We start from the raw sequence: 27,993 nt of genomic DNA, 5'->3' as shown, positions 1-27,993 counted from the left end.
CATGACAAACTGAGAGACGTGAAGCTACCACTGGAAGTTAGGTTGTAGAGCTCTAAGCTTGCTGAGATCTCTCTTCTTGTTCCTCATCCAGTTCTCCTATGTCATGTTCCTCTGGAGGACTACCTAAACCATGGAACGTAAGGTAGTGGGAGTTGGCATAGACAGGTGGCTTGTTAGGGTTTGAATGGGCCTGCTCCGGTTTGAGGGAGGCAAAGGGGTTAGCCCCACAGCTTATGATCTGGGTCTCCAGCTCCATCAAGATTCTGAGGGACTGTTTCAGCTCCTGTTCACTAAAAGAAGAAAACAAGGAAAGGATTAGTTACTGGTTCGACAAACAAAAATGGCTCCAATTTCACTTGGAATTAGGCTGTAGCCTTACAGCACAATCCAAAGTCACCCCTGGTTGTTTCTTCACTAGTTATTACTCTGCAGTTGTTGTCGTTGATCTTCCGCCCACAATCCTGCAACCCAGAACATTATAATGCAGAAGGTCTAGGATCAACCTCTGGTGGGACGCAAACAACAACAACCATGGAGTAGATGAAAAGAAAGACCCGGTGCCCCACAGATTCCATGGTCATCTGAGAAGACATCTCTTAGATCAGGAATGTCCAACCTGTGGACTTCAACTCCCAGAATTCCAGCTGGGCTGGGGATTTCTGGGAACTGAAGTCCACAAGTCTTAAAATTGCCAAGATTGGACACCCCTTCCTTAGATGAACCTTGTCCTCTGACCACTGGCTTCAGAAGCTCATGGATTCTGCAGCTGCTGCTTAAGCAAAGAAGAAGGCTGTCCCACATTTCTCCCATGGTGGACCAAGGTATGAGTTTCTTCTGGTTGAATCATGCTGCAGATCCCAACCGATCAGGACCTGGAAGGAGAGTGTTACCTGTACATGGTGAATAAAGAAGGGATCTTGTAATCTCGTAGGAGCAGCAACGTGGGAAGCCAACTTGCCATCAGATCAGGGCAGGCATGAAACCCTGTGAAATGAGAGGAGACAAAGCATGGGCTTCTTCTGAAAAGCCCTCTAGGTGGATGAGCTAGGCTGGCTAAGAATTATGGGCACTGAAGTCCTCACACCTCAAGGATGCCATGTCAGGAAAAGTTTCTGTTTATGGTTTTTGGATTTAACTTGTATACTTCTTTTATGTTCACTTTGGTAACGGCTGGAGAAATCTGGGAGTTGAACTCCACCCATCTCAAAGTTGCTAAGTTTGACAAACGGTGAAAGAGACTGTCACCACTTATATTAACAGAATAACAGAATTGGAAGGGACCTTGGAAGTCTTCTAGTCCAACCCTTTGCTCAAGCAGGAGACCCTAAAGCATTTCAGACAAATCATTGTCCAATCTCTACTTTAAAACTTCCAGTGTTGGAGCACCTACAACTTCTGGAGGCAGGTAGTTCCACTGGTTAATTGTTATCCCTGTCAGGAAATTTCTCCTTAGTTCCAGGTTGGTTCTCTCCTTGATTAGTTTCCATCCATTGCTTATTGTCTTGCCTTCTGGTGCTTTGGAAAATAGATTTACACACACACCCTTTCTTTGGGGCAGCCCCTCAAATACTGGAGCACTGCTATCACTGCTACCCCTAGTCCTTCTTTTCATCAAACTAGACATATGCAATTCCTACAACCGTTCCTCATATGTTTTAGCCTTCAGTCCCCTGTGCTTTTTCCAGAATCTCAACATCTTTTTTACAATATGGTGGCTGAGGAATTCTGGGAGCTGAAGTCCACAAGCCTTAAAGTTGTCAAGCTTGCAGACCCCTGGTCTAAACCATCTAAACATTGAAATGCAGCATCATTTATATTGGAAAAAAAATCAGATACTGGACCGGTAGATGCCCTCAGCTTACAGCTGGTCACAATGTGATCGACAGTTTGAGGTGGGACCCCCCGCAGTCCCACTGAGGGGAAGATACTATGCCCCGTTTATACAGAGAATCCTGGCTACACTGGGAGAGGTGCAAATCTTACTCAGGATTGCCCATTACTGATGTGCTAGTTCAAAGCCTGGTGCCTTTTTAGTCAGATCATTTAGATGTCTTCCTATGTCTGGCCGTTCAGCGACCCATTTGGCTTTTTATCACCTGGTTGGTTCTTTGACAGTTGGGACTTGAGACAAGGGCACAGCTGACCACTGAACTGGATTCTCCATACCTCTGAAATTCAGCTTGGTGACACAATAGGAAAAGATTTCTCCCTTTTGCCAGCGGAAAAGGCCAGCCTCGTAAGGTATGATGGAACACGAGGCTGGAATCTCTGCCTTGCCGACTTGGAAAGGCGATGAGAATTTCTGTCTGTTGCACATTTAAATCTCAGCCTGGCTCTGAAGGTGACAATGTTTGGAACACACCCAGGAGAAGAGCAAGAATCTAGCTGCTTGTACAGCTGGTAGCACAGCCTTGCACATTACAGCTGCCGAACGTGACCAATGGTGAGCTCCGAACTCTGAGTTGTTGTTGTAATTTTTTTAAGTTTTATTGATTTTTTACAACAACAATCCAAACTCTGGGTTTAAATACAGCTAGGCTAGGCAGTTAGGAAACCTGGGGCCAGTTTGCTAAAGCTTCTCCGGCATTCTGGAAGTTTGAGGGATGCGACAAGGCAGTTGTATATTTAGAAAAGCGTTCTGCTGCCTGGAGGGCTTCATAGCGATGGAATGTTACCGAAAGAGACGATCAAAAGTACACCTCGTTCCTGGAAAGAAACCTCCCTGCTACACCAGAGAATTCAAGAGAGACATTCTGCAGAATGACTAAATAGCTGAAATTGACCAGGTTGTCTTTCAGGCCTTGGGAAAGCGTTTTCGCAATGGCTTCCGATGGACAGGCTGATCAAGGAAGAGACTCAAAGAGCGGGTCAACACCAGCCTTGAGAAACCAATGCTCTGAAACAGCGAAAGAGGGAGCCGTTCAGGTCAGTTTGTCTGTCAACCTTATATAGCCTGGGTTCAAATCTGTCTTTTGGACCCCTGACCATGTGGGCATTTGTATCCCATTAGAATTTCATTATAATATAAAGAGGAGTATGTCAAAGAACACAAGGCAGACCCAGAAGAAGATGGAGACACAACCGCAAAGACATAGTACAACAACATCAATTAACAGTGGTTAAGGGACGTGGTGGCCCAGTGGGTTAGGACGCTGAGCTTGTCGATCAGAAGGTTGGCAGTTTGGCAGGTCAAATCCTGAGTGCCGCGTAACAAAGTGAGCGCGTGTTACTCGTCCCAGCTTCTGCCAACCTAGCAGTTCGAAAGCACGTAAAAATGCAAGTAGAAAAATAGGGACCACTACGGTGGGAAGGTAACAGCGTTCCGTGCACATTCGGCATCTAGTCATGCCGGCCACATGACCACGGAGACGTCCTCGGACAAGCTCTGGCTCTTCGGCTTTGAAACGGAGATGAGCACCGGCTCCTAGAGTTGGAAACGACTAGCACGCATGTGCGGGGGAACCTTTACCTTTACCTTTAACACCTCCAAAAGCCAGAACTTTGTATCTCCCTCAACACTCAAAGAGGAGGAGGAGGAGGAAGAGGAGGAGGAGTTGTGGGAATGGAACCTTCCCCCATACTCATTGTGAACCTTATCAGAGCCTCTTCTCTCACACAGGCAACCCACAACTCTACAAGGCATTAAGGTCCCCCAGTCTCAGCATCTGTTCCTTGCACACCATGTCCCCTTGCTATTGTCCTGTAGAAACTGTCATTCAGAGGTGTGGAGTTTCCATAAAGCCAACTTGGCCACACCAATCTAGTTGAAAGAAAAGAAGGACAAGGGGTGACATGATAGCAGTCTTCCAATATCTCAGGGGCTGCCACAAAGAAGAGGGAGTCAAGCCATTCTCCAAAGCCCCTGAAGGCAGGACAAGAAGCAATGGATGGAAACTAACCGAAGAGAGAAGCAACCTAGAACTAAGAAGGAATTTCCTGACAGTGAGAACAATTAACCAGTGGAACGACTTGCCTCCAGAAGTTATGAGTGCTCCATGATTGGAAGTTTTTAAAAAGAGTCTGGACTGTCACTTGTCCAGAATGGTATAGGATCTTCTGTTTGAGTAGGGGATTGGACTAGAAGACCTCCAAGGTCCCTTCCAACTCTGTCATTCTGTTTTATCATCCTTTTCCAAGAGGTTTAGGTGAGAGACAAATCTTAGAAGAAATAAGCCAGCTGTCCCATCTCTTTGCTCCTAATGGCTGGAAAGAGATTAGAACAAGAATCATATCTCTAGATGTGCCCACCTACTCTCCACTAGATCATTCATTCATATAGTTAACTATCTCAAATGCCTGTTTCTGGGCAATTATGATTATCCTCAACTAGCATAGCCATTGTAACTGAAGATGTAAAGGATTGCAACTCAACACATTTGTGATGCAAACTTCCTGAACCAGTCCCCCCTCCAAAAAATCTATTGTGCTTTAACCATGGACATCCGTAAGGGGAAGGGGAAGTGATGACATGCACCTTTTGATATCGTCACCTAAGCAGTGGTTGCACGTGGTAACATTACGGCTTCTATCAGACATCCCTGAGCAATTCTACCTGATGCATAGGTCTTTATTTGCAAAGGACTACAAAAGTTGAAATACCCCTTGTCAACGCTGCTAACATAGGATGTTCTTGCTTTGACAACAGATGGAAATGCAGCCATTTTCCTCTATTGCTTTTAGAGATGCTGGGAGGAGGAATGTGGATGAGTGTCCAGCTAGTCATAACAATAATAACTCAGCCGTGGGAACCCAAGGTCATTGGGCCCAGAGTTGATAGAGTTTTGGCGGGCTGGAGAGCTGGGGAGAAAGCCCGCACTTCAAGCTAATTGGGGAATGTGATTTATGGCTGTTTATTGGAGGAAGGAATTGTGCTTTGATACTTTGTATCCAGAGGAGGGGAATTTAGTTTTTGGTTTCAACTATGTAGTACCGATACTTTGTTTCTCGAATAAAAGATGCTTTAAGGTAAACAATGCCTCGAAGTTCTTTTGAGGAGTTTCATCTGTCGGAACCATGACACCCCATCTTGCAGAGCACTAAGGATGGAAGAGCAACTCTACAGGTAGCATCCCTAGCCAACCAACCTACCAACCAACCAACCACACTTCGTGGACCGGAGTCTGGCTGAAGAGCTGGGAAGTAACCAGGAACATCTGTGTGAGAAGGACTATCCCCATTACACAACCCCAGTTACTTGAAACAACTGAGTGCTGCCTTCAAGTGCTTCATACCACCTTGAGGTACCACCTTGAGTAGTTAGTGACTACTCTGTTAGCAAGCTGATTAGCCTCATCCGTATTTCAGAGATTGATAGCATCCCTCTTAATCCTGTCCCTTTGGGCCTTAATCCCACGGCACTGATAGGCAGCAAACAGCTGATTGGCAACAGCCCAAATTTGGCAGAGGGACCAAATTTCTCCCTCCCTCCCAAGTTGAGTTGAGGTCCACCAGATATTCTGCTGAGACATTCTGGAATCAGGAGCTTCTCTGGGTGAGAGCACCTGTTGCATATCTCACATTATTGGCTGGGACCAAGGATCTCTTATGGCAAAAGGCTCAAAGGCCACCTTAGTGGAAATGTTGCTGACAAGCCGCATCTCCTTCTAGGTGTCTACAAGTGCAAAAATCGGAGGCATCACAGCAAGCTTGTGAGAACTTCCAGACTGCTGGGTGGCTAAATATATCTGCAAGCTTAGCTTACTTTGGAAAGGGAATCAGACCAATTAACAGGTGATACGGCTGAGAAGGACTACAAATCCCAGTAAGCGTATTGCTTAGGTTTGCACCTTCTGGTAAGCCATGGCTTGCTCCATCCCAAATAGCTGACTAAGCTGCGACTGGCCTGGCTCATATATTGCACTAAGCCCAAATCAAACAAAGCTCATAATAAGGCTTTGGGGGAATGTGTGGACGTAGCTAATATATCTTTCAATAGCTGGGTTCCCAGACTGTTCAAGTATCATTCTGTCCCCCAGGGAGGTTGATCGATGCTCGGCAGATGAAGCCTGCACACGGAACACATCCTGCCCTTTAAGAGCTGGGCTTACATCAAAAGAAAGCTATCCACCTCTGGGTAGTTTTCCCTTTTCCATTGAGGTTTTTAGGGAAGTAAAACCTCAGCATGCCTGGCTGAGGAATTCTGGGAGTTGAAGTCCACAAGTCACAAAAGGGCCAAGTTTGAAGACCCCTGCGGTAGACTCTTGTGAAGCTCCAATGGCCGAGATGCCCACAGTCAGGTGCTTGGCAATACAGCTGCATTTACGCCATTTGGAGCAACCTGCAGTCACATGACATTTTACGATGGCTTTACCAAAAACTGACATTTATTTCTGGTTTTCAGCCAAACAACAAAAAACAACAAGCCATTGGTTTTGGTTAATGGCCTCAGCATTCGCTTAATGACGAGAGAAAAAAAGATCCTGAAATCACATCAGTCACATAAGTAACCTGTTTTACAATCAACACAACTTATGACCATGATGGAAAGACTCCATTATACTCATCCATTACCCATAGACTCCTCCTGATTCCATGTTTCTCAACCTTGGCAATCCTTCATGGCTGGCTGTGGAATTGTGGGAGTTGCTCCACACATCTTCAAAGTTGCCAAGGTCGAGAAACACTGCCATAGATTAACACAGCTCTCTTTCTACGATGCATTTCAGACTGGAGAGGATCAAAACATGTACTTGAGCAGTTTCTGCAGAAGAGCAGGCAAAGCCAGGGGGTAGGGTTAAGTATGTCATCAGCCTAGAATCATCATGTTGTATAATAGACTGGTTGGCACCAGGTTTAGCATTGAACTTTAGTTGAGCAGATTCTTGTGCATAGGCTTGAGCAATAAATCTCACGAACTGCAACTTAAGGTACAATCCTGATCCTTTGAATTGGACCGTTTCCAGCCTTCCCAGCGAGGACGGCAAATGGCAGCCAAAGGCAGCAACGGGTGAAAATTGTTCTTTTCCCATTGAGCTGGGTGTAGACAAACCCTTTCCAAGGCAACATTGTTCTAACCAGCAGTGACTTAAACCCAGTGCTTTTTTTGTAAAAGAAAAAGGTGACGGAACTCACACACGTCATACAACCCGCCTTGCCTACCCTACAAGGTTCCATCCAAAAAAGGTGCCGGAACTCCGTTCTGAGCGTTCTATGAGAAAAAAAAGCCCTGCTTAAACCTGTCTGTCTGCTGGAATTCTTCTCCCACAGATAAGCTGCTAATCTCTTCTGGAATTCCATTGCTCATAGCTCAGAGACTGATTTAGAACTGATCTGAATGGCAGGACGGGGTTTGTCTTGAGCCCTCCTCCTTTTTTCTTGGGCTCACAAGAATCAAGAGGCCAGTTTGAGACAGACACACATACCGAGGCAGATTTTATAAGATTACTGACAGACCTGGATTTCCTCAATAAACAGAAGTCCTATTGGAATTAATATGCGCCCGGTGTGAATTTTAATCTTGTCTTTCAACTGGATTCGTTTGTAAGGTTAGAAGGAAAGGGTGGGCCAGGATGTGGTCAAAGAAGTCAAGATGGCAGTTGGGGACGGTGCAATCAAAACTCACGACTTTTTCTTTTCTTTTTTTACAAGTATTACGGTCAGTGTTTCTCAACTTTGGCAACTTTAAGACGTGTGGACTTCAAGTCCCAGAAGCTGGCTGGGGGATTCTGGGAGTTGAGATCCACACGTCTGGGAGTTGGTCCACCAATCTGGAAGGGGAGGAAGACACTTATTTTGAGTAGAAAGCAAAGAGTGGGTCCCCGACACCAAACAATAGAACTCGAAGAGCAGCAAATTTAGGAACGAAAATTAGCAGCGGTGTTTGGCTGGATGCCTAATGAATCAATCCACCTGGCATACGATGTTGAAGCATGAATTAATGATGCCTGTCAGGTTTCAAGACCGTACTAAGCCAGCTTTAAAAAAGCAGCCAATTAAAACAAAATGAATGAATTGCCCCAAAACAGCTGCCTTATGTTTTCAAATTTTCTGGGTCATTGCTTTGCTGGACCTCAACTTTGTGCTTCATATTGGTGTAGGGGTCTACAGGATCTGAAGCTTTGCCCAAGCCAGCTTTTCCCATCGTGTTGTCCTCTGGCTGTGCTGAGCTCTTGGGCCTCCCAGGCTCTAGGTTAACATGACATTGCATTGAATCTCATGGTGCTAGATCGGGGGTTTCCAACCCACGGTCCGTGGACCAGAACCGGGCCACAGCATGCCAGCAACCGGTCCACACAAAAAAGCTAAGTCCCATCTGTGGGATGCAGGCAGCACACAAAACCACGCACTCTCCTGTCCATGGAAAAACCTCTCTCCACGGAACCGGTCCCTGGTGCCCCAAAGGTTGGGGACCTCTGCTTTACAAGCATGGCTATTGTAACTATTGGCTGCATTTGCCCTTAACACCAAGCTAGCAATTTAAGGATGGGTTAATGCCCTGGCATTGCCTAGTTCAGGGGTCCCCTGGTCTGCACAGACAAGCAAAGCCCCATCCGTGAAATGCAGGCAGCACACAAAACCACGCAGTCTCTGGTCCACGGAAAAACTTTTCTCCATGGAACCAGTCCCTAGTGTCCAAACGTTTGGGGACCTCTGTGCTAGACAATCCAGGAACACAAGAAGAATGCACTAAACCTTCCTACCTGCATGGAAGGCAACCACGAGGTCTGGTCGAGCTGCTTGCTGAGTTTCCACCTGTGATTCCCAGAAGTTGTGATAAAGGTCCTTGTAGCTGCTGAGGTAGACCCTTTGCCGAGGTCCAAAGGCCACCAGTGGAGGTCTCATGATGGGTCCATCTACTACATCCACCCCCACCATGACCACCTCTATGCCTTGATGCTTTGGAAACATCTGGGATAGCTCGTCATAATCTGTCACCCGGGCGTTGAGAGTCTCGACATGAGAAGCTCCAATCACATGCACTGTGATTGGTTTGGCATAAGGATCCAGATGGAACATGCTCAGCCCGAGGCCAACGGTGACTGGCCTGGAGACAAAGTCTGTGGTCACCCTCTTGATTGACTCAGTCAACTCTATCTCATTGGGCTTTGGTTTGCCCGCATTGGTCCAGAGGGTGCTCATGTAATGTCCGGCTTTGATAGCGCTAAGCTTTTCATCCAGATGTTCCTGCATCAAGAACCAGTCTTCCCAACCTTGTAGGTCCCGGATACTTTTTGTCCATGCACTTGTGTGGAAAGGGATGTCACCTACGGGGAGATAATGAGGATTTAGAAGAATCTTACACTCCTAGAACTGAAAAAGGCCAATGAGACCATTACATTCAACCTCTAAAATCAGTGCATAGATCAGAGGTCTTCAAACTTGGCCCTTTTATGACTTGTGGACTTCAACTCCCAGAATTCCTCAGCCAGCATGCCTGGCTGAGGAATTCTGGGAGTTGAAGTCCACAAGTCATAAAAGGGCCAGGTTTGAAGACCCCTGGCACAGAGCATCTGTAGGAAGGCTAAAAAAAGTGACTGCAACCACATGATGTGAAGGCCTGGCTAGAACTTCAACCACATAGTTATGGCCACCACCTTTACTTCCCCACTATCTAGAGCTTCTGGTGTGGATCATTTCTAATGGAGGAGGCATTCAAATAGATCACATCCAAGGGTAAGCTGTTCCTCTAATTGATTTTTCTCATTGTCAGGAAATTTCTCCTTTGTTCTACATTGGCTCTCTCTTTAATGATCTTCCATCCGTTGCTTCTTGTCCTGTCTTCAGGGGCCTTGGAGAATAGGTTGATCCCATCTTCTTCATGGCAGCCCTTTAGTTATTGGAACACTGTCATCATGTCACTCCTAGTCCTTCTCTGTTAGACCAGACATACCTAGTTCCCTCAATCGTTCATCTTCTGGTTTAGACTCCAGGCCCTTAATCATTTTTGTTACTCTTCTCTGCACTCTTTCTAGGGTTTCAACATCTTTGTTGAAAGATGGGCACCATTGTGCCCACAGTAAAAATGGACACCATTGTGCCCACAGTAAAAAAAAATGACAAGAAAGATGATCTTATTTTTTTTTTGTGGTGACCAGAACTAGATGCAATATTCCAAGTGTGGAGGTATTCAAGAAGAGACTGGACAGCCATTTGTCCAGAATGCTTGAGCATGGAGTTGGACTAGAAGACCTCCAAGGTCCCTTCTAGCCCTATTATTCTATGATATATGAAACATTCCTGACTAACACATTAACCCCTTGTGTGTCTAACCTTCATTTTTTAACTAAACCACAATCGGTTGGATTCGCACAATCCACTAAAATGGGATCCAACCCTATTATTCTACTGTATATCCTATGTTCTAAACCTCCACAGGTGGACAATGGCCAACAGAATCTCAGGCAGGCTACCTGTGAACACAAGCCATTCTGTAAGTCGGTCAAGGGCTGCCAGCTTCAGTTTCTTGCAGAATTTTTTGTGGATGGGCCAGTTCAACCGTTGACACTCGGAGCCACAATAGTAGACATTCTGACATCTAGAAACAAAAGGACAACAATTGATCAATCCTAGATTTGTGAGTTAAGGGGTCTTTGGTGCTCTCTGAGCCAGCTTGTTTCCTTCCAGATGTTTCGTTACTCAAACATGGTAACATCATCATTGTAGTAGACTACACTGTGACTACTACACCGATGATGTTACCTAGTTTGGGTAATGAAACATCTGCAAGGAAACAAGCAAACTCAGAGAACACCAAGAATCCCTCAGTCCCGGAACATTCAAAAGATTTTTAAGAGAAAGATAAAGTTTTCCCCGCAATTGTTTTTATTGGGCATTGTTGTAGATTGTGATGTTAAAGAAACTAACTTGATGTTGAACATGATAACGGCAGCACGGTTACTGGTGGGACAATATTGGAAGAAGGATAGCTTGCCCACTGTAGAAGAATGGGTGTTTAAAGTTTCGAATCTTGCAGAAATGTCTAAGATTTCTGCTTATCTGAAGGATCATTCACAGGAAAGATATATTTCAGTTTGGAGGAGATGGATAAATTATATTCAAAACAAATATGGGACTAAAAAGTACCATTTAGCTTATGAGTAGATTTTAGTGGGATATTGTTATTGGTACGTTGTTTGTAGTTATGTTAAAAGAGAGTTAAAGCGCATTATGAATTTGGTTAATTGTATATTATGCATAATTTTTATTTAGAATATGATTATTGTAACTATAATCCTGTATTTAGCTCTGGGAAGTGGGGGGGGAAGGGGGTGGGTTTGGGGTGGGAGGGATTTGGGGATATATTGTAAAATTTTGTTTTTGTAAAACTCTTTAATAAAAAAAAAGAATCCCTCAGTCCTCCTCCTCCTCCTCCCTTCTCTTCCACTCTACAAAGCCCACTCCCTTCTAGCACTGATGATGTTACCTAGGTTGGTAGTGAAATGTCTGCGAGAAAAGCAGCAAGCTCAGAAAGCACCAAGGACTCCTCAAATCAACCCTGAGCTACAAATATTCCCCTTTATTAGTATTTCTAAGTTAGGTGCATTATTTGACTTCCAGTGACCTAAGTAGTCATGAACATGTGCAATTGTGGTTTCCCAGTCTTCCAAGGACATGTCGTTATCTCTTTGATTCTACCCATCTCTTTTGTCCATTGCCTTTCTTCTACTTTCTTTAATCTCAGCAGGGGTTTTATGGGGGTCTCCACATGATTTGCGTCTAGTATCTGTGAGTTTTTGCTTGCTGGTCCAAAGTTGTCTTCAAATTACAGAGGATACCCCAAAGAATACATCAAGCTACATAAAGTCTACCTGCTCCATTGATTTAAAAAAAAAACTACAGGTAATCCTTGAAGTCACTGCTAAGCAAGACGGCTGTTACCCCATTGTCAATGTCAAATCACGTCCTTTGTAAGATGAAAGCAGGAATCTCCAAGCAGGAACGTGTGACAAACAAGAGGCTTTACTCAGCTCAAAAGCACAAAAGCAAAGTCAGCGCTGGGAGTGAATTGCTCCCAGTGCTTACATAAACCACCCGGAGGCAGGACCCCGCCCCCAGGTCACAAACCAGCATCCGCCCACAACCCTTTATAATCCTTCCTCCCCCTTTGCAATATCTTTTGCAAAACAGCTCACGCTTCTCCATACCACCCTCCACCCTCCATGCGTCCTACAAGCCTCCCCCCCCCCATGTCCCACAGTCAGCTGCAAACCAGGTAAGCTGGTCAGGCAAGTCCCACTCTTAAACCCAGACGACCAGCCACGGGAGTCAAGCTGCCAGCTGGGAGGCGGTGAGGCTGGCAGAGAGCCCATGGCGACCGGCGGCATCAGTGGCGCTGGGCACGGAGGCGGCACCGCGGGAAATGGCCCAGCAATGCCCTTCGACGTTTCCAGGGTCCCGGCGAGGCTCGCAGCGGCCAGCTGACAGGCAGAGGGACCGGCATGCAGCTACCAGCTGATAGGCAGCTGGGTTGGCGGACGGCTTGCGGTGGCCCGCTGCAGCGGCGGACGGACAGGAGGCTAGGGAGGGGAGCCATCGCGGGACTCTTCCTGCCCCCCTCGCTGTATGTCGGGCCCATGGGGCTCAACGGTCAACTTCTTTGCCAACTTCTTTGTTAAGCGAATCACTGCAGTTGTTAAGTCAGTCAGGCAGTTGTTAAGTGAATCTGGCTTCCCCCATTGACTTTGCTTATCAGAAGCCAGCTGGGAAGGTTACAAATGATGATCACTTGATGCTAGGACAGTGATGGCGAACCTTTTAGAGACCGAGTGCCCAAACTGCAGCCCAAACCCCACTTATGTATTGTCGGGTGCTGGGTGGGTGTGGCCCATTGGGTGTGGCCCATTGGGTAGGCGTGGTCCATTGGGTGGGCGCAGCCCATTGGGTGGGCATGGCCCATTGGGTAGGCGTGGCCCATTGGGTGGGCGTGGCTGCGGTGGTAACGGCAGAGTGGGTGGGACTAAAAAGTTCAATCAATCAATTCCAACTTTGCGAGATCTTTTTTTTTTTTCCCCGCAAGAAGTTGAAATTGATTGATTGATTGAACTTTTTCTCTCTTTTTTGCCCACGGCAGCCGAGGCCTAAAGCGAAAAGGTTTTATAAAACTCAGCTGAAAGGCTAGGACGTGCGTGCCCGCAGAGAGGACTCTGTGTGCCACTTGTGGCACCCGTGCCGTAGGTTCGCCACCACGGCACTAGGACAATGCAACCGTCATAAACCCAAAACGGTCCGAAGTCACTTTTTCCCAGTGCTGTTGTAACTTTGAACGGTCACTAAATGAAACGTTGTGAGTCAAGGAATACTTGTATTTCCAAAAGTTCTACTTTGGGACACAAGGGGACCATCACAAAGAGTGCCGCTGAACTTTACCAACAGATGTTTTCTGCTTGCTGAGACATCGACTGAGACAAACCTTCCGAGAAAGGAAGATGTCATTTCCAACCACATCTTGAGCCAGGGACCACCAAGGCTGTCGGCCTTCTGCCTTCTTTTCTAAGACCTCTTGGTTTTTAGCAGAAAGACACAGTTGCTTAGCAATAGACACACGAGGCTTGGAATACGCTTCTCACATTTATTTTGGCTACGGTTTATTATTCTGAGTACCCGTTCTGTGTCGACCCTCTCAATCAGGCCAATTGCACTCCCAAAATTTAATCCTCATCACTAATTGCAAAAAAAAGGGGGGGAGGGGGCGCAGTTACATGTTGGATCATGTTAGATTGCTGAATTGATTAATGCTTAGGCATCTGGTATAAACAAACCCAAACTACTTCACGGGGTTGTTGTGGGGAAAACTGGAGGTACCATGCAGGTGGTCTTGAAGTCCTGGAAAAAAGTCAGGACATCAGCCTAACAGGTGGGTTGAACGCCTTCGCTGGAGCCCTAACATCTCAATATTAAAAGAAGTCCCTGCAGATTTTGCTCTGCTAGTCGCTACTGACTCTAGGGGGCGCTGCTCATCTCCGTTTCAAGGCCATGGAGCCAGCGCTGTCCAAAGATGTTTCTACGGTCATGTGGCCAGGATGATGTCATGGAGCGCTGGTACCTTCCCACCGAAGTGGTACCTATTTATCTACTTGCATTTGCAGGCTTTCGAACTGCTAGGTTGGCAGGAGCTGGGGCGAGGACGGAAGCTCACCCCATCAACGTGGCGCTCGGGTTTCAAACCTCAGCTGCCGGCTTTTCAGCCAGCAAGTCCAGCATCTTAACCGCTGAGCTGCCGCACCACCCTTATTGCATCTCGGTATCAAGGTCTAAAATCCAAACTTGCATTCTTTGCTTCTTTCAGAGCACTTGCTGCCATTTTGCACGTTCAATTTATTTAATGATTCTGCTGCCTTAGAAAGCTTTCTAAAGCATATAGGTGTGGGGGAGTCTGTAACAATCAAAAAAGATTGTTGCCCTCAAGTCTGACGACTTACCTTTTGCAACGGCGTAGGCTTCTGGGATCAGGTAGTGAATCAGGAAGCTTCTTGCACTCGACGCAAAATTTGAACGTATCTTCCATTTTCTGAAACATCTCGAAGTAGGATCGGATGCCAAACTCCGTGCAGGGGGTCTTGCCCTCCAGCGCGGATCTAGAAGGAAGCAGGCCATGCCAAAGAAATGTCAAGGAAGAAACCATCCTACTTCAAGCCAGAGGACCATTCCCAAGGTCCCAGAATACCTGTGCCTCGAAGAAGGAAGGGGTCAATTCCAAGAGACCTCCAGAGATTGTGTGTCAAATGTCAAGGAAATCAGAAAATCCAGGCAGTTCAAATGAGTGTAAAGATTTATTGTAGGCTAAAGCTCTCTACAGAATCTGAACCTGAATGGTCAAAGAAAATTGGTGGTAGATAAGAGTCAATGGAATTTAAGGTGGGCTGGACTCAGATCTCTTGTGGGCATGAAGGGACTCAAGACTGATGACGTGTTTGACTCCTCCCTCAAGCTCAGCCTGGTCATCCCCTACATTGTTTAAAGGTGTTGCTTCTGACACAATTGATTAGAAAAAATCCATGTCTGGCCAATAATCATACTAATTTATACAAATGAAGTTAAATCAAATGTCATTTTTGTCTTGCCCTTGCTAGCTTTTTCTGTAGATTTGACCTCTGTAAGATATTGAAAAGATGAAGTACAGACTGGAGAGATATGTGTGCTTTGGGCCAAGGCATAATGTAGCTCACTTGGTTTTTCCAATAGATGTGCTACATGCATACCCAGCCACTGAGGTCTTTAAACCTTAATAAAAGGTCTTTAAACCTTTGTCAACATATGGTACAAATCCGATCAATGGTTCTGTAAATGCAGTAATGCAGGCAAACTCTGCCCATAGCCTGGAGTTCGATCCTGACCGGTTCAAGGTTGACTCAGCCTTCCATCCTTCCAAGGTCAGTAAAATGAGGACCCAGATTGTTGGGGGCAAGATGCAAATAAGGCTTCTACATTGTAAACTGCCCAGAGAGTGGTGTAAAGCACTATTGGGGGGAGGGGTTATATAAGTATAAATGCTATTGCTACACATTATGCAATTATTTTATAATCACGCCTGGATTTGGTAAAATGGAGGAGACCAGCTACCTCTGGCCTTGGTGTACCCCTGAAAGATTTGACAAGTCAACCTGTCTTTTGACTTCCTTTGGTCAGTTTGTCTAGAGCAGTGTTTCCCAACCTTAGCCATTTTAAGATGTGTGGACTTCAACCCCCAGAATGTCCCAGCCGGCACTGGGAATTGAAGTCCACACATCTTAAAATGGCTAAGGTTGGGAAAGGCAGGTGTAGACAATAAACAAGGTGACCTTGACAGAGATGTATAAGAACCATTTCCAGGCAAAAGGGGTTAAAACATTTTTAAAGTCCAGAACAGGGAGATAACATTTGGAAGTGAATCAGGGAAACAGCTCCCTCATTCACTGAAGTATAAGAAGAAGGAGAAGGTCCAGCACAATGAGATCTGGAAGATTATCTTATAACCAGTCACAATAAAAGTAATTTCAGCCTTCCGGCAGAGCTGATCACCTGGCCTGGTCTGGTCTACCCAATGGAGCTGATGGTTTAGTACCAAGCTCAAACATTGGCCATTTTAGACCTTTGGTGTCCAACCAGCCTTGCCCACACCAATCTTTCCCTCATTCTCCAGCCTTGGTGGAGCAGTGGGCTAATGCCTCCTTAAGTAACACCAGCTGCCTGCAATTAGTGCAGGTTCGCATCCCACCAGACTCAAGGTTGACTCAGCCTTCCATCCTTCCGAGGTAGGTAAAATGAGGACCCAGATTGTTGGGGGCAATAAGCTGACTTTGTAATAATGCCGCTTGGGGTGTGTGTGAAAGCCCTAATAAGCAGGCATATACATAGAATGAAGGCTACTGCTAAGCTTGTAAGCCGCCCTGAGTCTTCGGAGAAGGGCAGGATATAAATGGAATTTTAAAAAAAAATTCTGTTGACTAATTCAACTCACCTATAATCATCATAATTCTTCATGTTGAGTTTCTGAAGGATAACTTGGGACAACCCAGGAACGTTACTCTCCATCGCTTGGAAACCCAGCGAATCCATTTTTGCCCCAGCGAGAATGGGGGCCTTGGTTGAGTTGTTTGTAGAATGTCCACTTTTGGAAGTCTTTTTTTTGCTCCAGTGAGACATCTTTAGCAGACGTGGGAAGATCTAGACTGGAATCCACCTATTGAGAGGAGAAGTAGCCAATGTCATCTCCAACCTCTTTAAGAGGTGGTAGGTCTTACATGAGGCCAGGGGTTCCCAACCTGGGGTGTGAGATGATATTCCAGGGGGGTGTAAAAACTTGGGTTTAGAAGTTTCAAAATTATAGTGTATATGCATAATTCATTGCTGTTATTTCGAACTTTTGTAAGGGGTGCGAGAATATATCAGAAGCATTCTAGGGGTGCGGGCAGTGGTGGGATTCAGCCGGTTCACACCACTTCAGCAGAACTGGTAGCAACGTTTTGGCTGCCCAGGCCCAGAACAGACTTCTGGAAGTGCCATCCACACAGAGAACCACTTGTTCGCATATTTGAATCCCACCACTGGGTGTGGGGTATAGAAAAGGTTGGGAACCGCTGCATTAGGCATTCGTGAATGGAATAAATTTGTTGGGTAAGCAGGACATCATATTTAATATTGTATACAGGTAGTCCTTGACTTACGACCTCAATGGAGCCCAGAATTTGTGTTGCTAAGTGAGACATTTGTTAAGTGAGTTTTGCCTCATTTTACAACCAGTCTTGCCACAGTTGCTAAGCGAATCACTGCAGTTGCTAAGTTAATAACACGGTGGTTAAGTGAGGCTGGCTTCCCCTTTGACTTTGCTTGAAAGAAGGTGGCAAAAGGCAAAATCACATGACAGACCACCCCCCCAGGACATACAACCGTCATACATATGAATCCATCACCAAGCATCTGACTTTGGATTGCATGACCCTGGGGTTGCTGCAACGGTCGTAAGTGTGAAAAATGATCATAAGTCACTTTTCCCAGTGCCGTTGTAACTTTGAACCGTAGCTAAACGAACTGTCCACCTTGCATTAATTTAATATTATATATTAAATTAGAAAAGCTTTGCAAGTGGGGCATCTTCCAAAGAGATGAAATGTGCATGTAGGAAATAAATAAGGTGCTCAAGAAAGAAAAGTAAAATGTTCTAGTCCAGAGATCCCCAACCTTTTGGGCACCAGGGACCAGTTCCATGGAGAGAGGTTTTTCTGTGGATCAGAGGGGGCCTGGTTTTGTGTGCTGCCTGCATCTCATGGATGGGGCTTTGTTTGTTTGTGCGGACCGGTTGCTGGCATGCCACAGTCCAGTACTGGTCCACGGACCTGGGGGTTGGTGACCCCTGAACTAGGCAATGCCAGGGTGTTAAACCATCCTTAAATTGCTAGCTTAGTGTTAAGGGCAAATGCAGCCATTAGTTATAATAGCCATGCTTGTAAAGCAGAGGTCCCCAACCTTTGAGCACCATGGACCAGTTCCGTGGAATGAGGTTTTTCTGTGGACAGGGGAGTGCGTGGTTTTGTGTGTTGCCTGCATCCCGCGGATGGGGCTTCGCTTGTTTGTGCAGACCGGTTGCTGGCATGCCCGGTACCGGTCCATTGACCGGGCATTGAGGACCCCTGTTCTAGACAAGCTTTCATTTTGCCTTATTATTATTATTACGACTGTATGACACACCTAACAACTGCAGTCATCCACTAAACCACCATGCCAGGAAAGGTCATCAAGTCGGGCTTGAGTTACGTAACAACCGCCTTGCTTAGCAACAGAGAATCTGGTCCCAGTCGTTGTAATTCAAGGATTACCCATAGCAGATACAATGAAAACTCTTCCCTTCCCCTGCCTGTTGAATTGCCCTGTTGCAGCAAATCTATTTGCAGTCCCAGGGTCCTCTCCCAGTTTTCTCCCAGCAAACAGCCTTCATCGTCTCTCTTGCTTTGCACCTGCTCCCCTAAATCAAGCCTTCCTGGCAGAGACGATGAGGTCGGTGGGCCAGCTGCCAGGCGGAGAGACAGCCCAGCCAATCTTCATTTGACAGCCTGCCAGTCCAAGCCACTGTCCTGCCAAAGATCTGTCAGCTTGTTTTGCAAGATGCTTTTGGATGACACCCCAGCCTGAGTCGGAATCGAGACCGTCCGTAGAATTCACGCTAGGCCCCCTGTTTGCTTTTGGAACATACAACCCAGTAAATATAGGGGGGGGTCTTTGTCTCACAATCAGAATTGAGACCTGAATTCCCAAAGCGGTTGCTAAGTGAATCAGGCCCAATTTTAGGACCCTGCCACAGTGGTTAAGCGAATCACTGCAGTTCGGTAAATCACACAGTGGTTGGGCAAGTCTGGCTTCCCCCATTGACTTTGCTGGTGAGAAGCTGAGCAGGAAGGTTGCAAACGGGAATCGTGTGTCCCTGGGATGCTGCAACCATGGCAAATACATGCATTTTGGCCACGTGGCCGTGGAGGATGCTGTGATGGTTGTAAGTGTGAGTAACCGAGGACTATCTGTCAAGTATTTCCAATAAGGAACAGTTTCTGGGTGCGTGTCTGGAGTGTTAGTCCCACATCAACAGGAGAAATGCAACTGAACAAACAAGACAAGGGGTCCTACACAGGGCCACATTCTCGTGGCTGACTTGTGGGGGGATCAAGATGCACTGAAGATGTGGCACTTAGACAGCACGGGGCAGAAATATCTGCTTTCTCCCTCACCAGGTTTGCAGGAGAGACAATACAGAAAATAGATCGGTTAAGCCTTCCAGAGGTTTAACCTACCACTTCAGATCTTTGTTGGTTTTTTGGGGGGAAAAGGATCGGGTAGCATTTTGCCACCAAACGTTCGTTATTTTGTTCAGAAACCTTGCAGAAACGGGTTGGGGGACTCAACAAGAGGCTGCCCCTCTTTCGTTAACATCCCTGCAAAGAGTGGAAAGTTGCATTTGGTGGCAAATCCCTGTATAGGCTGTCCTGAACTTACAAAATAGCAATTTACAACGATTTTGCCAAAAATCAGCGGTTACTACTGCGGCATTAGCAGCAATCACCTTACAACCACCAGGTTCAAATAATGACCATTGGAATAGAATAGAATAGAATAGAATAGAATAGAATAGAATAGAATAGAATAGAATAGAATAGAATAGAATAGAATAGAATAGAATAGAATAGAATAGAATAGAATAGAATAGAATAGAATAGAATAGAATAGAATAGAATAGAATAAAAAAAATAATAATAGAATAGAATAGAATAGAATAGAATAGAATAGAATAGAATAGAATAGAATAGAATAGAATAGAATAGAATATATGGAATAGAAAATAGAATAGAATAGAAATAAGAATAGAAATAAGAATAGAATAGAATAGAATAGAATAGAATAGAATAGAATAGAATAGAATAAAATAGAATAGAATAGAATAGAATAGAATAGAAAATAGAAAATAGAAAATAGAAAATAGAAAATAGAATAGAATAGAATATATGGAATAGAATAGAATAGAATAGAATAGAATAGAATAGAATAGAATAGAATAGAATAGAATAGAATAGAATAGAATAGAATAGAAAATAGAAAATAGAAAATAATAATAGAATAGAATAGAATAGAATAGAATAGAATAGAATAGAATAGAATAGAATAGAATAGAATAGAATAGAATAGAATAGAATAGAATAGAATAGAATAGAATAGAATAGAATAGATGGAATAGAAAATAGAATAGAATAGAAATAAGAATAGAAATAAGAATAGAATAGAATAGAATAGAATAGAATAGAATAGAATAGAATAGAATAGAATATAGAAAATAGAAAATAGAAAATAGAAAATAGAATAGAATAGAATATATGGAATAGAATAGAATAGAATAGAATAGAATAGAATAGAATAGAATAGAATAGAATAGAATAGAATAGAAATAAGAATAGAACAGAACAGAACAGAATAGAAAATAGAATAGAATAACAATAACAATAACAATAACAATAACAATAACAATAAGAATAGAATAGAATAGAATAGAATAGAATAGAATAGAATAGAATAGAATAGAATAGAATAGAATAGAATAGAATAGAATAGAATAGAATAGAATATATGGAATAGAGAATAGAATAGAATAGAATAGAATAGAATAGAATAGAATAGAATAGAATAGAATAGAATAGAATAGAATAGAATAGAATAGAATACAATAGAATACAATAGAATACAATAGAATACAATAGAATAGAATATATGGAATAGAAAATAGAATAGAATAGAAATAAGAATAGAACTAAGAATAGAACAGAATAGAACAGAATAGAACAGAATAGAACAGAATAGAATAGAATAGAATAGAATAGAATAGAATAGAATAGAATAGAATAGAATAGAATAGAATAGAATAGAATAGAATAGAATAGAATAGAATAGACCTTGGAGGTCTTCTAGTCCAGCCCCCTGCTCAAGCAGGAGGATTTATACCGTCTCACACAGGTGACTGTCCAGTCTCCTCTTAAAAATCTCCAGTGGTGGAGCGCCCATGATTTCTGGGGGTAAGCTGTTCTTGTAAATTACTACTTGTAAATCCTCAAAGCTCGTGCTTAGCACAGTCTCTTCTTTTACAGGCATGAAATCCTTTAAGCAATTTGTTTTTGGCCAAACACGAAAAACACAGCAGCACCAAAATCTCTACTGAGCTTTAGCGGCGGTGTGCATAATGAAGCAGATGGCCGTGACGAGAAGTTTGTTTTAAGTGTACAGATGGTCCTCACGTTACGATCACAACGGGACCCAAACTTTCTGTTGCAAAATGAAACCTAGGTTAAGTGAACTTTGCCTCATTTTACGACCTTCCTTGCCACAGTTGCTAAGTGAAGCACTGCAGTTGTTAAGTTAGCAACACGGTTGTTAAGGGAATCTGGCTTCCCCACCGACTTTGCTTGTCAGAAGGTCGTAAAAAGGGACACTGCAACCGTCATAAATGCGTGTCGGTTGCCAATTTTGATTGCATGACCGTGGGGAGGCTGCTACGGTCGTTAAGTGTGAAAAACGGTCCTGAGTCACTTTTTCCAGTGCCGCTGTAGCTTTGAATGGTCACTAAATGAACTGTCGTAAGTCGGGGATTACCTGTATTTGGGGAGGGGAAAACACTTTGCTTTATGAAAAGAACCGAGGGAATTTCAGGAGATGCATTCCCAGGCTTAACTCTGGCTTTAAGATCTGCTACCCTGCAGAAGTCATCAGAATGCAAAAGATGACTTTCTGTCAACAGAGAGCCGAGAGAGAAGCTGTCTATTTGGCATGCCGGGCCTTGTTAGCAGTGCGAAATGGCACAGGGCGCCTGGCGTGTGTCTGTTTATCCCATGCATAGAGTGAAATTCCTTCAATTAATATCCAATTAACCAAGGCAGAGTAACGGGCAGGGATGTTCCTTCGTGGAGCTCAGCCTGAAGTATTTTTTCTAAGCCCTCCTTCCAGCTGCAGACCTCAACGAGTGACATCCCATCCGACTTGTGACACTTCCAGACTTCGGTATATTTTTAGACTGCTTTAGATTAGAGCTGAAGTCAATCAGGAAAAAATATATATATTCCCTTCTCCAGTTTCAGATGTTCTACGTTGCTGGGGGTTGGGGGCTTGCAGACCTGCTGCTTGCGTTCTCTTGCTGTGACGGGGTTACGAGGCAGAGTTGGGCCACGTAGGACTTCTGGAGACGGAAAGGGGATGTTTCGTGGCTGTTAACTGCACAGCGGGCGATCTGCCTCCCAAACATTTCAGAAGGAAATAATAGCTTTGACGGTTTAACCTTTCTTTTAATTTAATAACATATTGCTAAGCGATTTTGTTCCGGAGAACTTTTTTTTTGAAATTTTGCTGGGGCACCTTGGTAAGATAGACGGACGGATGGATGGAAAAAGGAAAGGCCACCAACAGATAGGTAGATTGAAAGGGGGAAAAAAAGCCAAATGTCAAAATGCAATTGTGGAGACAGACAATAAGCTTTTCGGTGCTGCTTACAAGGAGAGCACCACAGCTTGCATGCAGTGGTGGGATTCAAAATAGGTCAGGGGTAGGCAACCTCGGCTCTTTTATGACTCGTGGACTTCAACTCCCAGAATTCCTGAGTCATCTGGCTCAGGAATTCTGGGAGTTGAAGTCCATGAGTCATAAAAGAGCCGAGGTTGCCTACCCCTGAAATAGGTGAACAACCGGTTCTCTGTGTGGATGCCACTTCCGCTTCCGGAAATCCGTTCTGGGGCTGAGCAATAAAAAATTAGCTACCGGTTCTGCTGAAGTGGTGCGAACCGGCTGGATCCCACCACTGGTTATGACCCTTTTTCACAATTACGACTGTTGCAGCAGCCTGTGGTCACGGGATGGATCCCAATTTCGGATGCTCGGCAACTGACTCATATTTATGGCGGTTGCAGTGTCCTGGCACCACATGGTCCCCTTTCCCAACCTTCCGACAAGCAAAGTCAATGGGGGAAGCCAGATTTACTTAACGTCTGGGTTGCTAATTTAATTACTGCACTGATTGATTGAACCACCGTGGCAAGAAAGGTCGTAAAATGGAGCAAAACCTCACTTAACCAACGTCTTGCTTAGCTAGGGAAATTTTGGGCTCAGTTGTGGTCGTAAGTTGAGGACTACCTGTACGGACCTCCCCTCCCCCCAACATTTCACCACTACCCCCTATGAAATTCAAATACAGATAGGCCTCCGTTTATGATCACAATTAGCAGCAAGGCGGTTGTGAAGTGAAACATGCCAGGTGTTATGACTTTTTTTCTCTCTCCATGATGGTTAAGCAAATTCACTGCAGTGCTTAAGTGACTCAAAACCTTGTTAAGGGGATCCCCCTTCCCCCATTGCCTGGGAAGGTCAGAAATGGGGATCACATGAGCACAGGATACTGCCATCATCGTCCATTGCCAAGCCCCCGAATTTTGGTCATGTGAACATGGGGACGCTGCAACAAAGGTTAAGAGAAAGGACCAGCTGTGAGTTATTTTCCCCCCAGTGCTGTTGTAACTTTAAACAGCCGCTAAACAAATGGTTAGTAAGTCAAGGACTACCTGTAAGGTTTTTTAAACATGAGGTAGGCAAAATGCCTATAGAGAAACAGAATAACAGATTTGGAAGGGACCTTGGAGGTCTTCTAGTCCAACCCCCTGCTCATGCAGGAGATGCTATGCCATCTCAGACAAATGACTGTCCAGTCTCTTCATAAAAACCTCCAGTGTTGAAGCACCCACAACTTCTGGAGACAGGTTGTTCCACTGGTTAATTGTCCTCACTGTCAGGAAGTTTCTCCTTAGTTCTAGGTTGCTTCTCTCCTGGATTAGTTTCCATCCATCCGTTGCTTCTTGTCTTGCCTTCTGGTATTTTGGAGACAGGAGGATCCATTTGACTGTTTTCTTAGCTAGTCATGGTCCTCTCCAGAGTCTTCTCCAACACCACAGTTCAATTCTATCAGTACTGTTTCTATCCTGCTTCTTCAAAACTTCTTATGCTTAATTTGGGCAAAAATGAGAGGATTGCAGAAGAGGGATGGTAACCATATTCAATTGCCAGTAACCTCTTATGGTTTTTTAAAAAAAACAGCCAAACTCAGCCAACATGGGTGAGGTAGCTACTATTCCAGTCCAGTACCACCCGCACATCAACCAATCAGCTTAAATGAGTTGATTGGAACTAAGGAACAGAGCCAGGAGAAAAGAAATAGATTCCGTGGAACATCTGGAGATCTTCCAAGCTCATCTTCCATCAGAATGTTCCTCTGCCTCTTGCCACGTCTACACTACAGTCCTTGACTTAACGACCTTTCATTTAGTGACTGTTTGAAGATACAATGGCACTCATGGCTTACAACCAGTACTCATACTTACTCACAGCATTCCCCACGGTCACGTGACCAAAATTCAGGTGTTTGGCCTGTATTTATGACGGTTGCAGCATCCCAGGTCGTGATCACCTTTTGCGACCTGCCCACCCAGCTTCCGACAAGCAGAGTCTATGTGGGAAGCCAGATTCACTTCAGGACTACGTGATTCCCTTTAGTGATTTGTTTAACAGCCGTGGCAAAAAAAGGTCATAGAATGAGGCACATTGCACTTAATGGCTTTGCTTAACATTGGAAATTCTGGTCCTGATTGGTGTCATAAGACAAGGACTACCTGTAGAGTAATAATAGGGTATCTGCTCTAAGACCAATCTTGCACGGATGTAATTGGCTGTATTCACGAAATGCACCAATCCAGGGTTAAGGAACCATGGTTTGCAAAATGAACGATAAACCAATTCTACAGGTTCGGCTCAAACAACACACCAAGAAGCCCACCCCATTACAAGCTTGTCTACCTCACATGTCCAAGCACGTTAGCTCATGTTTACAGAGCTTTGCAAATTCTCTACAAAAAGTGGGACACAGACATAAATAAGTAGCAAATAAATGCATAAATAAATATTTTTCTTTCTTGTTTTTTAAAAAAATCACCTAGGAAAAAGACCGGAATTTGTGATTGACCTAGGAGAAAGAACCAAAATTTGTTCCCAAAGAACACTTTCTCAAAAAAAAAAGATAAGAAAAAAAGGAGACAGAATAGAGAAATTCCCTAAAGATGGGCTCTAGCAAAAGTACGAAATTTCTCGTCCCAGTGAACGATCCAAATTCGATTTTGCATCATTATCCTGGGACACGTATATTTGCCTCCATTCGAAATATCTTGTCTGTTTCTCACAGCCAGAACAAAAGCTGACTGAAAATTAAATGGGCCTGTTTTTCAGGCCTCTCAAGACCCATTTGTCACTTTTCCTAGCAAACTCAAATAGCTGGGGGCAAATTGATCCAAGCAGACAATAGGGGAATTTTTATTTTTATTTTTTTTGTTGTTTTTTGTTATCGGAAGAATTTTTGCTCCTTTGGCTTAAAGTACCGTGCAAGCTAATAAATAAATAAATAAAAATTAGAACTATTATTGTGCTATCATTATACTGTAATGATTATATGTTCTAATAATTATTATTATAGGCCACAACCCTAATTATTAAAATTGGATTTATTGTTTTGTTGTTTGAATGGACACGGTGAGCTTCTGAACCCGAGACAAATTCCTTGTGTTTCCAATCACATTTGGCCAATAAAGAATTCTATTCTATTCTATATAAAAATTGCCCTTTGTCTAACTGGGCTCAATTTTTATGAAAATGCCAGTCAAACAAGGCACAATCTAAAAGGTTAGATCTAAAGTTTAGGAGATCTGCTCACCTGCTTGATGTCTTTGTTCCTTGGAGGTCTCGGATCCAGGAAAGAAACTCTGAAAGTTTGTTGTGCTGTTTCCAACTTCCCAACGCAGAAATGCTACGGGAGGCCTGCCATTCGTGAGGTCACAGCCAGCCCCCAATCTGAGAGAGGCGGATTCAGACTATTTGGACAAGAGAACTGTTGAATGCTGGATTTATTGTCTTCCCTGCCAAATAGCCTGAGCATCCTCCTTGGACTGCATCTGCCCCCTACAGGAAGACAGGGGACATTGCAAGAGCATCTAACCCAGCATGCTATACAGCAGAGGTCCCCAAACCCCGGTCCGTGGACTGGTACCGGGCCACAGCATGCCAGCAACCGGTCCACACAAACAAGCTAAGCCCCATCCGTGGGATGCAGGCAGCATCCTGTCCACGGAAAAACCTTTCCCCACAGAACCGGTCCCTGGTGCCCAAAAGGTTGGGGACCTCTGCTTTACAAGCGTGGCTATTGTAACTATTGGCTGCATTTGCCCTTAACACTAAGCTAGCAATTTAAGGATGGTTTAATGCCCTGGCATTGCCTAGTTCAGGGGTCCCAAACTCCCAGGTCCATGGACCAGTACTGGGCCGCGGCATGCCAGCAACCGGTCCGCACAGACAAGCAAAGCCCCATCCGCGGGATGCAGGCAGCACACAAAACCTCACACACACACCCTCCGGTCCACGGAAAAACCCCTCTCCACGGAACCGGCCCCTGGTGCCCCAAAGGTTGGGGACCTCTGCTCTACAGGTAGTCCTGGACTTACACCAGTTCATTTACTGAGCATTCGAAGTTACAACGGCACTGAAAAAAGTGACTTATGACTGTTTTCCCACATTTACGACCATTGCAGCATCCCCATGATCACGGGGTCAAAACTGAAAGGCTGGACAACTGGTTCATATTTATGATGGTTGCAGTGTCCCAGGTTCATGTGATCCCCTTTTGTGACCTGTACGGCATCATAGAAACCTGTCATATTTAATGGATGTCCCTCTAGGGCAGGAGTGGGGAACCTTGGTTCTTTTAGGACTCGTGGACTTCAATTCCCAGAATTCCTGAGCCAGCCACGCTGAGGGAAAAGGGAGAGGTTTCCAAGCTGAGCCATGCTGGCTCAGGAATTCTGGGAGTTGAAGTCCACGAGTCCTAAAGGAGCCAAGGTTCCCAACCCCTGCTCTAGGGTAAGGTTGGCAACCTGCAGCCCTTGGACTTTTCTCCAGCCATGTGGACTCACAAGTGACATCTTATGTTCCTTCCATTTGGAAGGGAGGAGGCCGTGCAAAGAGCGGGCCAAGTTATAAGTAGTCCTCTACTTACGACCACAATGGAACCCAAAATTTCTGGCGCTAAGCGAGACAGTGGATTGAATTTTGCCCCATTTTAATGACCTTCCTTGCCAGCCGTCCATTGAATCACTGGAGTGGTTAAGTTAGTCACATGGTTGTTAAGTGAAGCTGGCTTCCCCACTGAGAAAGTTGCAAAAGGGGATCAGATGATCCGTAACTGTCATAAAGTTGTCCAGTGTCTGAATTTTGACCAGATGGCCATGGCGATCTGCAAGGGTCGTTAAGTGTGAAAAACTTGTCATAAGTCACTTATTTTCATTTCTACTGTAACTTTGAATGGTCACTAAATGAACTGTTGCATATCAAGGACGACCTGTGTATATCCCACTTTTTAAAAAACACCGAAGTCTGCTCATCTCATCCAGTGCAGTGATGTGAGACCTTCCATTTCTGTTTTAGAATAGAATACAGCTGGAAGGGACCTTGGGGGTCTTCTAGTCCAGCCCCCTGCTTGAGCAGGAGGACCTATACAACGGGTAGGCAACCTCGGCTCTTTTATGACTCATGGACTTCAACTCCCAGAATTCCTGAGCCAGCATGGGGGAACTATGGCCACCTCATGACTCGTGGACTTCAACTCCCAGAATTCCTGAGCCAGCATGGCTCAGCTTGAAAACCTCTCCCTTTCCCCTCAGCATGGCTGACTTAGGAATTCTGGGAGTTGAAGTCCACAAGTCATAAAAGAGCCGAGGTTGCCTACCCCTGACCTATACCCTCTCAGACAAGTGACTGTCTAGCCTCTTCTTAAAAATCTCCAGTGATGGAGCACCCACAACTTCTGGAGGCAAGCTGTTCCACTGGTTAATTGTCCTCCCTGTCAGGAAGTTTCTCCTTAATTCCAGGTTGATTCTCTCTTTGTTCAGTTTCCAACCATTGTTTCTTCTCCTGCCCTCTGGTGCTTTGGATAAGCTGCTTTCCATAAAAACAGCTTAAAATAGTTTAATTGAA

The 27,993-nt window shown here is 44.7% G+C and overlaps 1 protein-coding gene across 1 annotated transcript; it reads right to left on the bottom strand.

The window, feature by feature from the left end:
- Positions 1 to 52: 52 nt before the first annotated feature.
- MSS51 (MSS51 mitochondrial translational activator) lies at positions 53 to 25,704 on the bottom strand (the record flags this gene model as incomplete). The annotated part of the gene is made up of 7 exons (XM_081338054.1): positions 25,682 to 25,704; positions 16,376 to 16,597; positions 14,358 to 14,513; positions 10,350 to 10,474; positions 8,640 to 9,203; positions 891 to 984; positions 53 to 290 (listed from the first exon to the last, which is right to left on the bottom strand). The coding sequence occupies exons 2-7, from the start codon at positions 16,558 to 16,560 to the stop codon at positions 53 to 55; spliced, it is 1,362 nt and encodes a 453-aa protein (XP_081194180.1). The 5' UTR covers positions 16,561 to 16,597; positions 25,682 to 25,704.
- Between the last annotated feature and the right edge of the window lie 2,289 nt (positions 25,705 to 27,993).

The sequence above is a fragment of the Vipera berus genome (assembly GCF_964194415.1).
Source record: "Vipera berus genome assembly, chromosome: 13".
Taxonomy (NCBI): Eukaryota; Metazoa; Chordata; class Lepidosauria; order Squamata; family Viperidae; genus Vipera; species Vipera berus.
The sequence above is the reverse complement of the archived record's forward strand: the minus strand, read 5'-3'. Positions and strand labels throughout refer to the sequence as shown.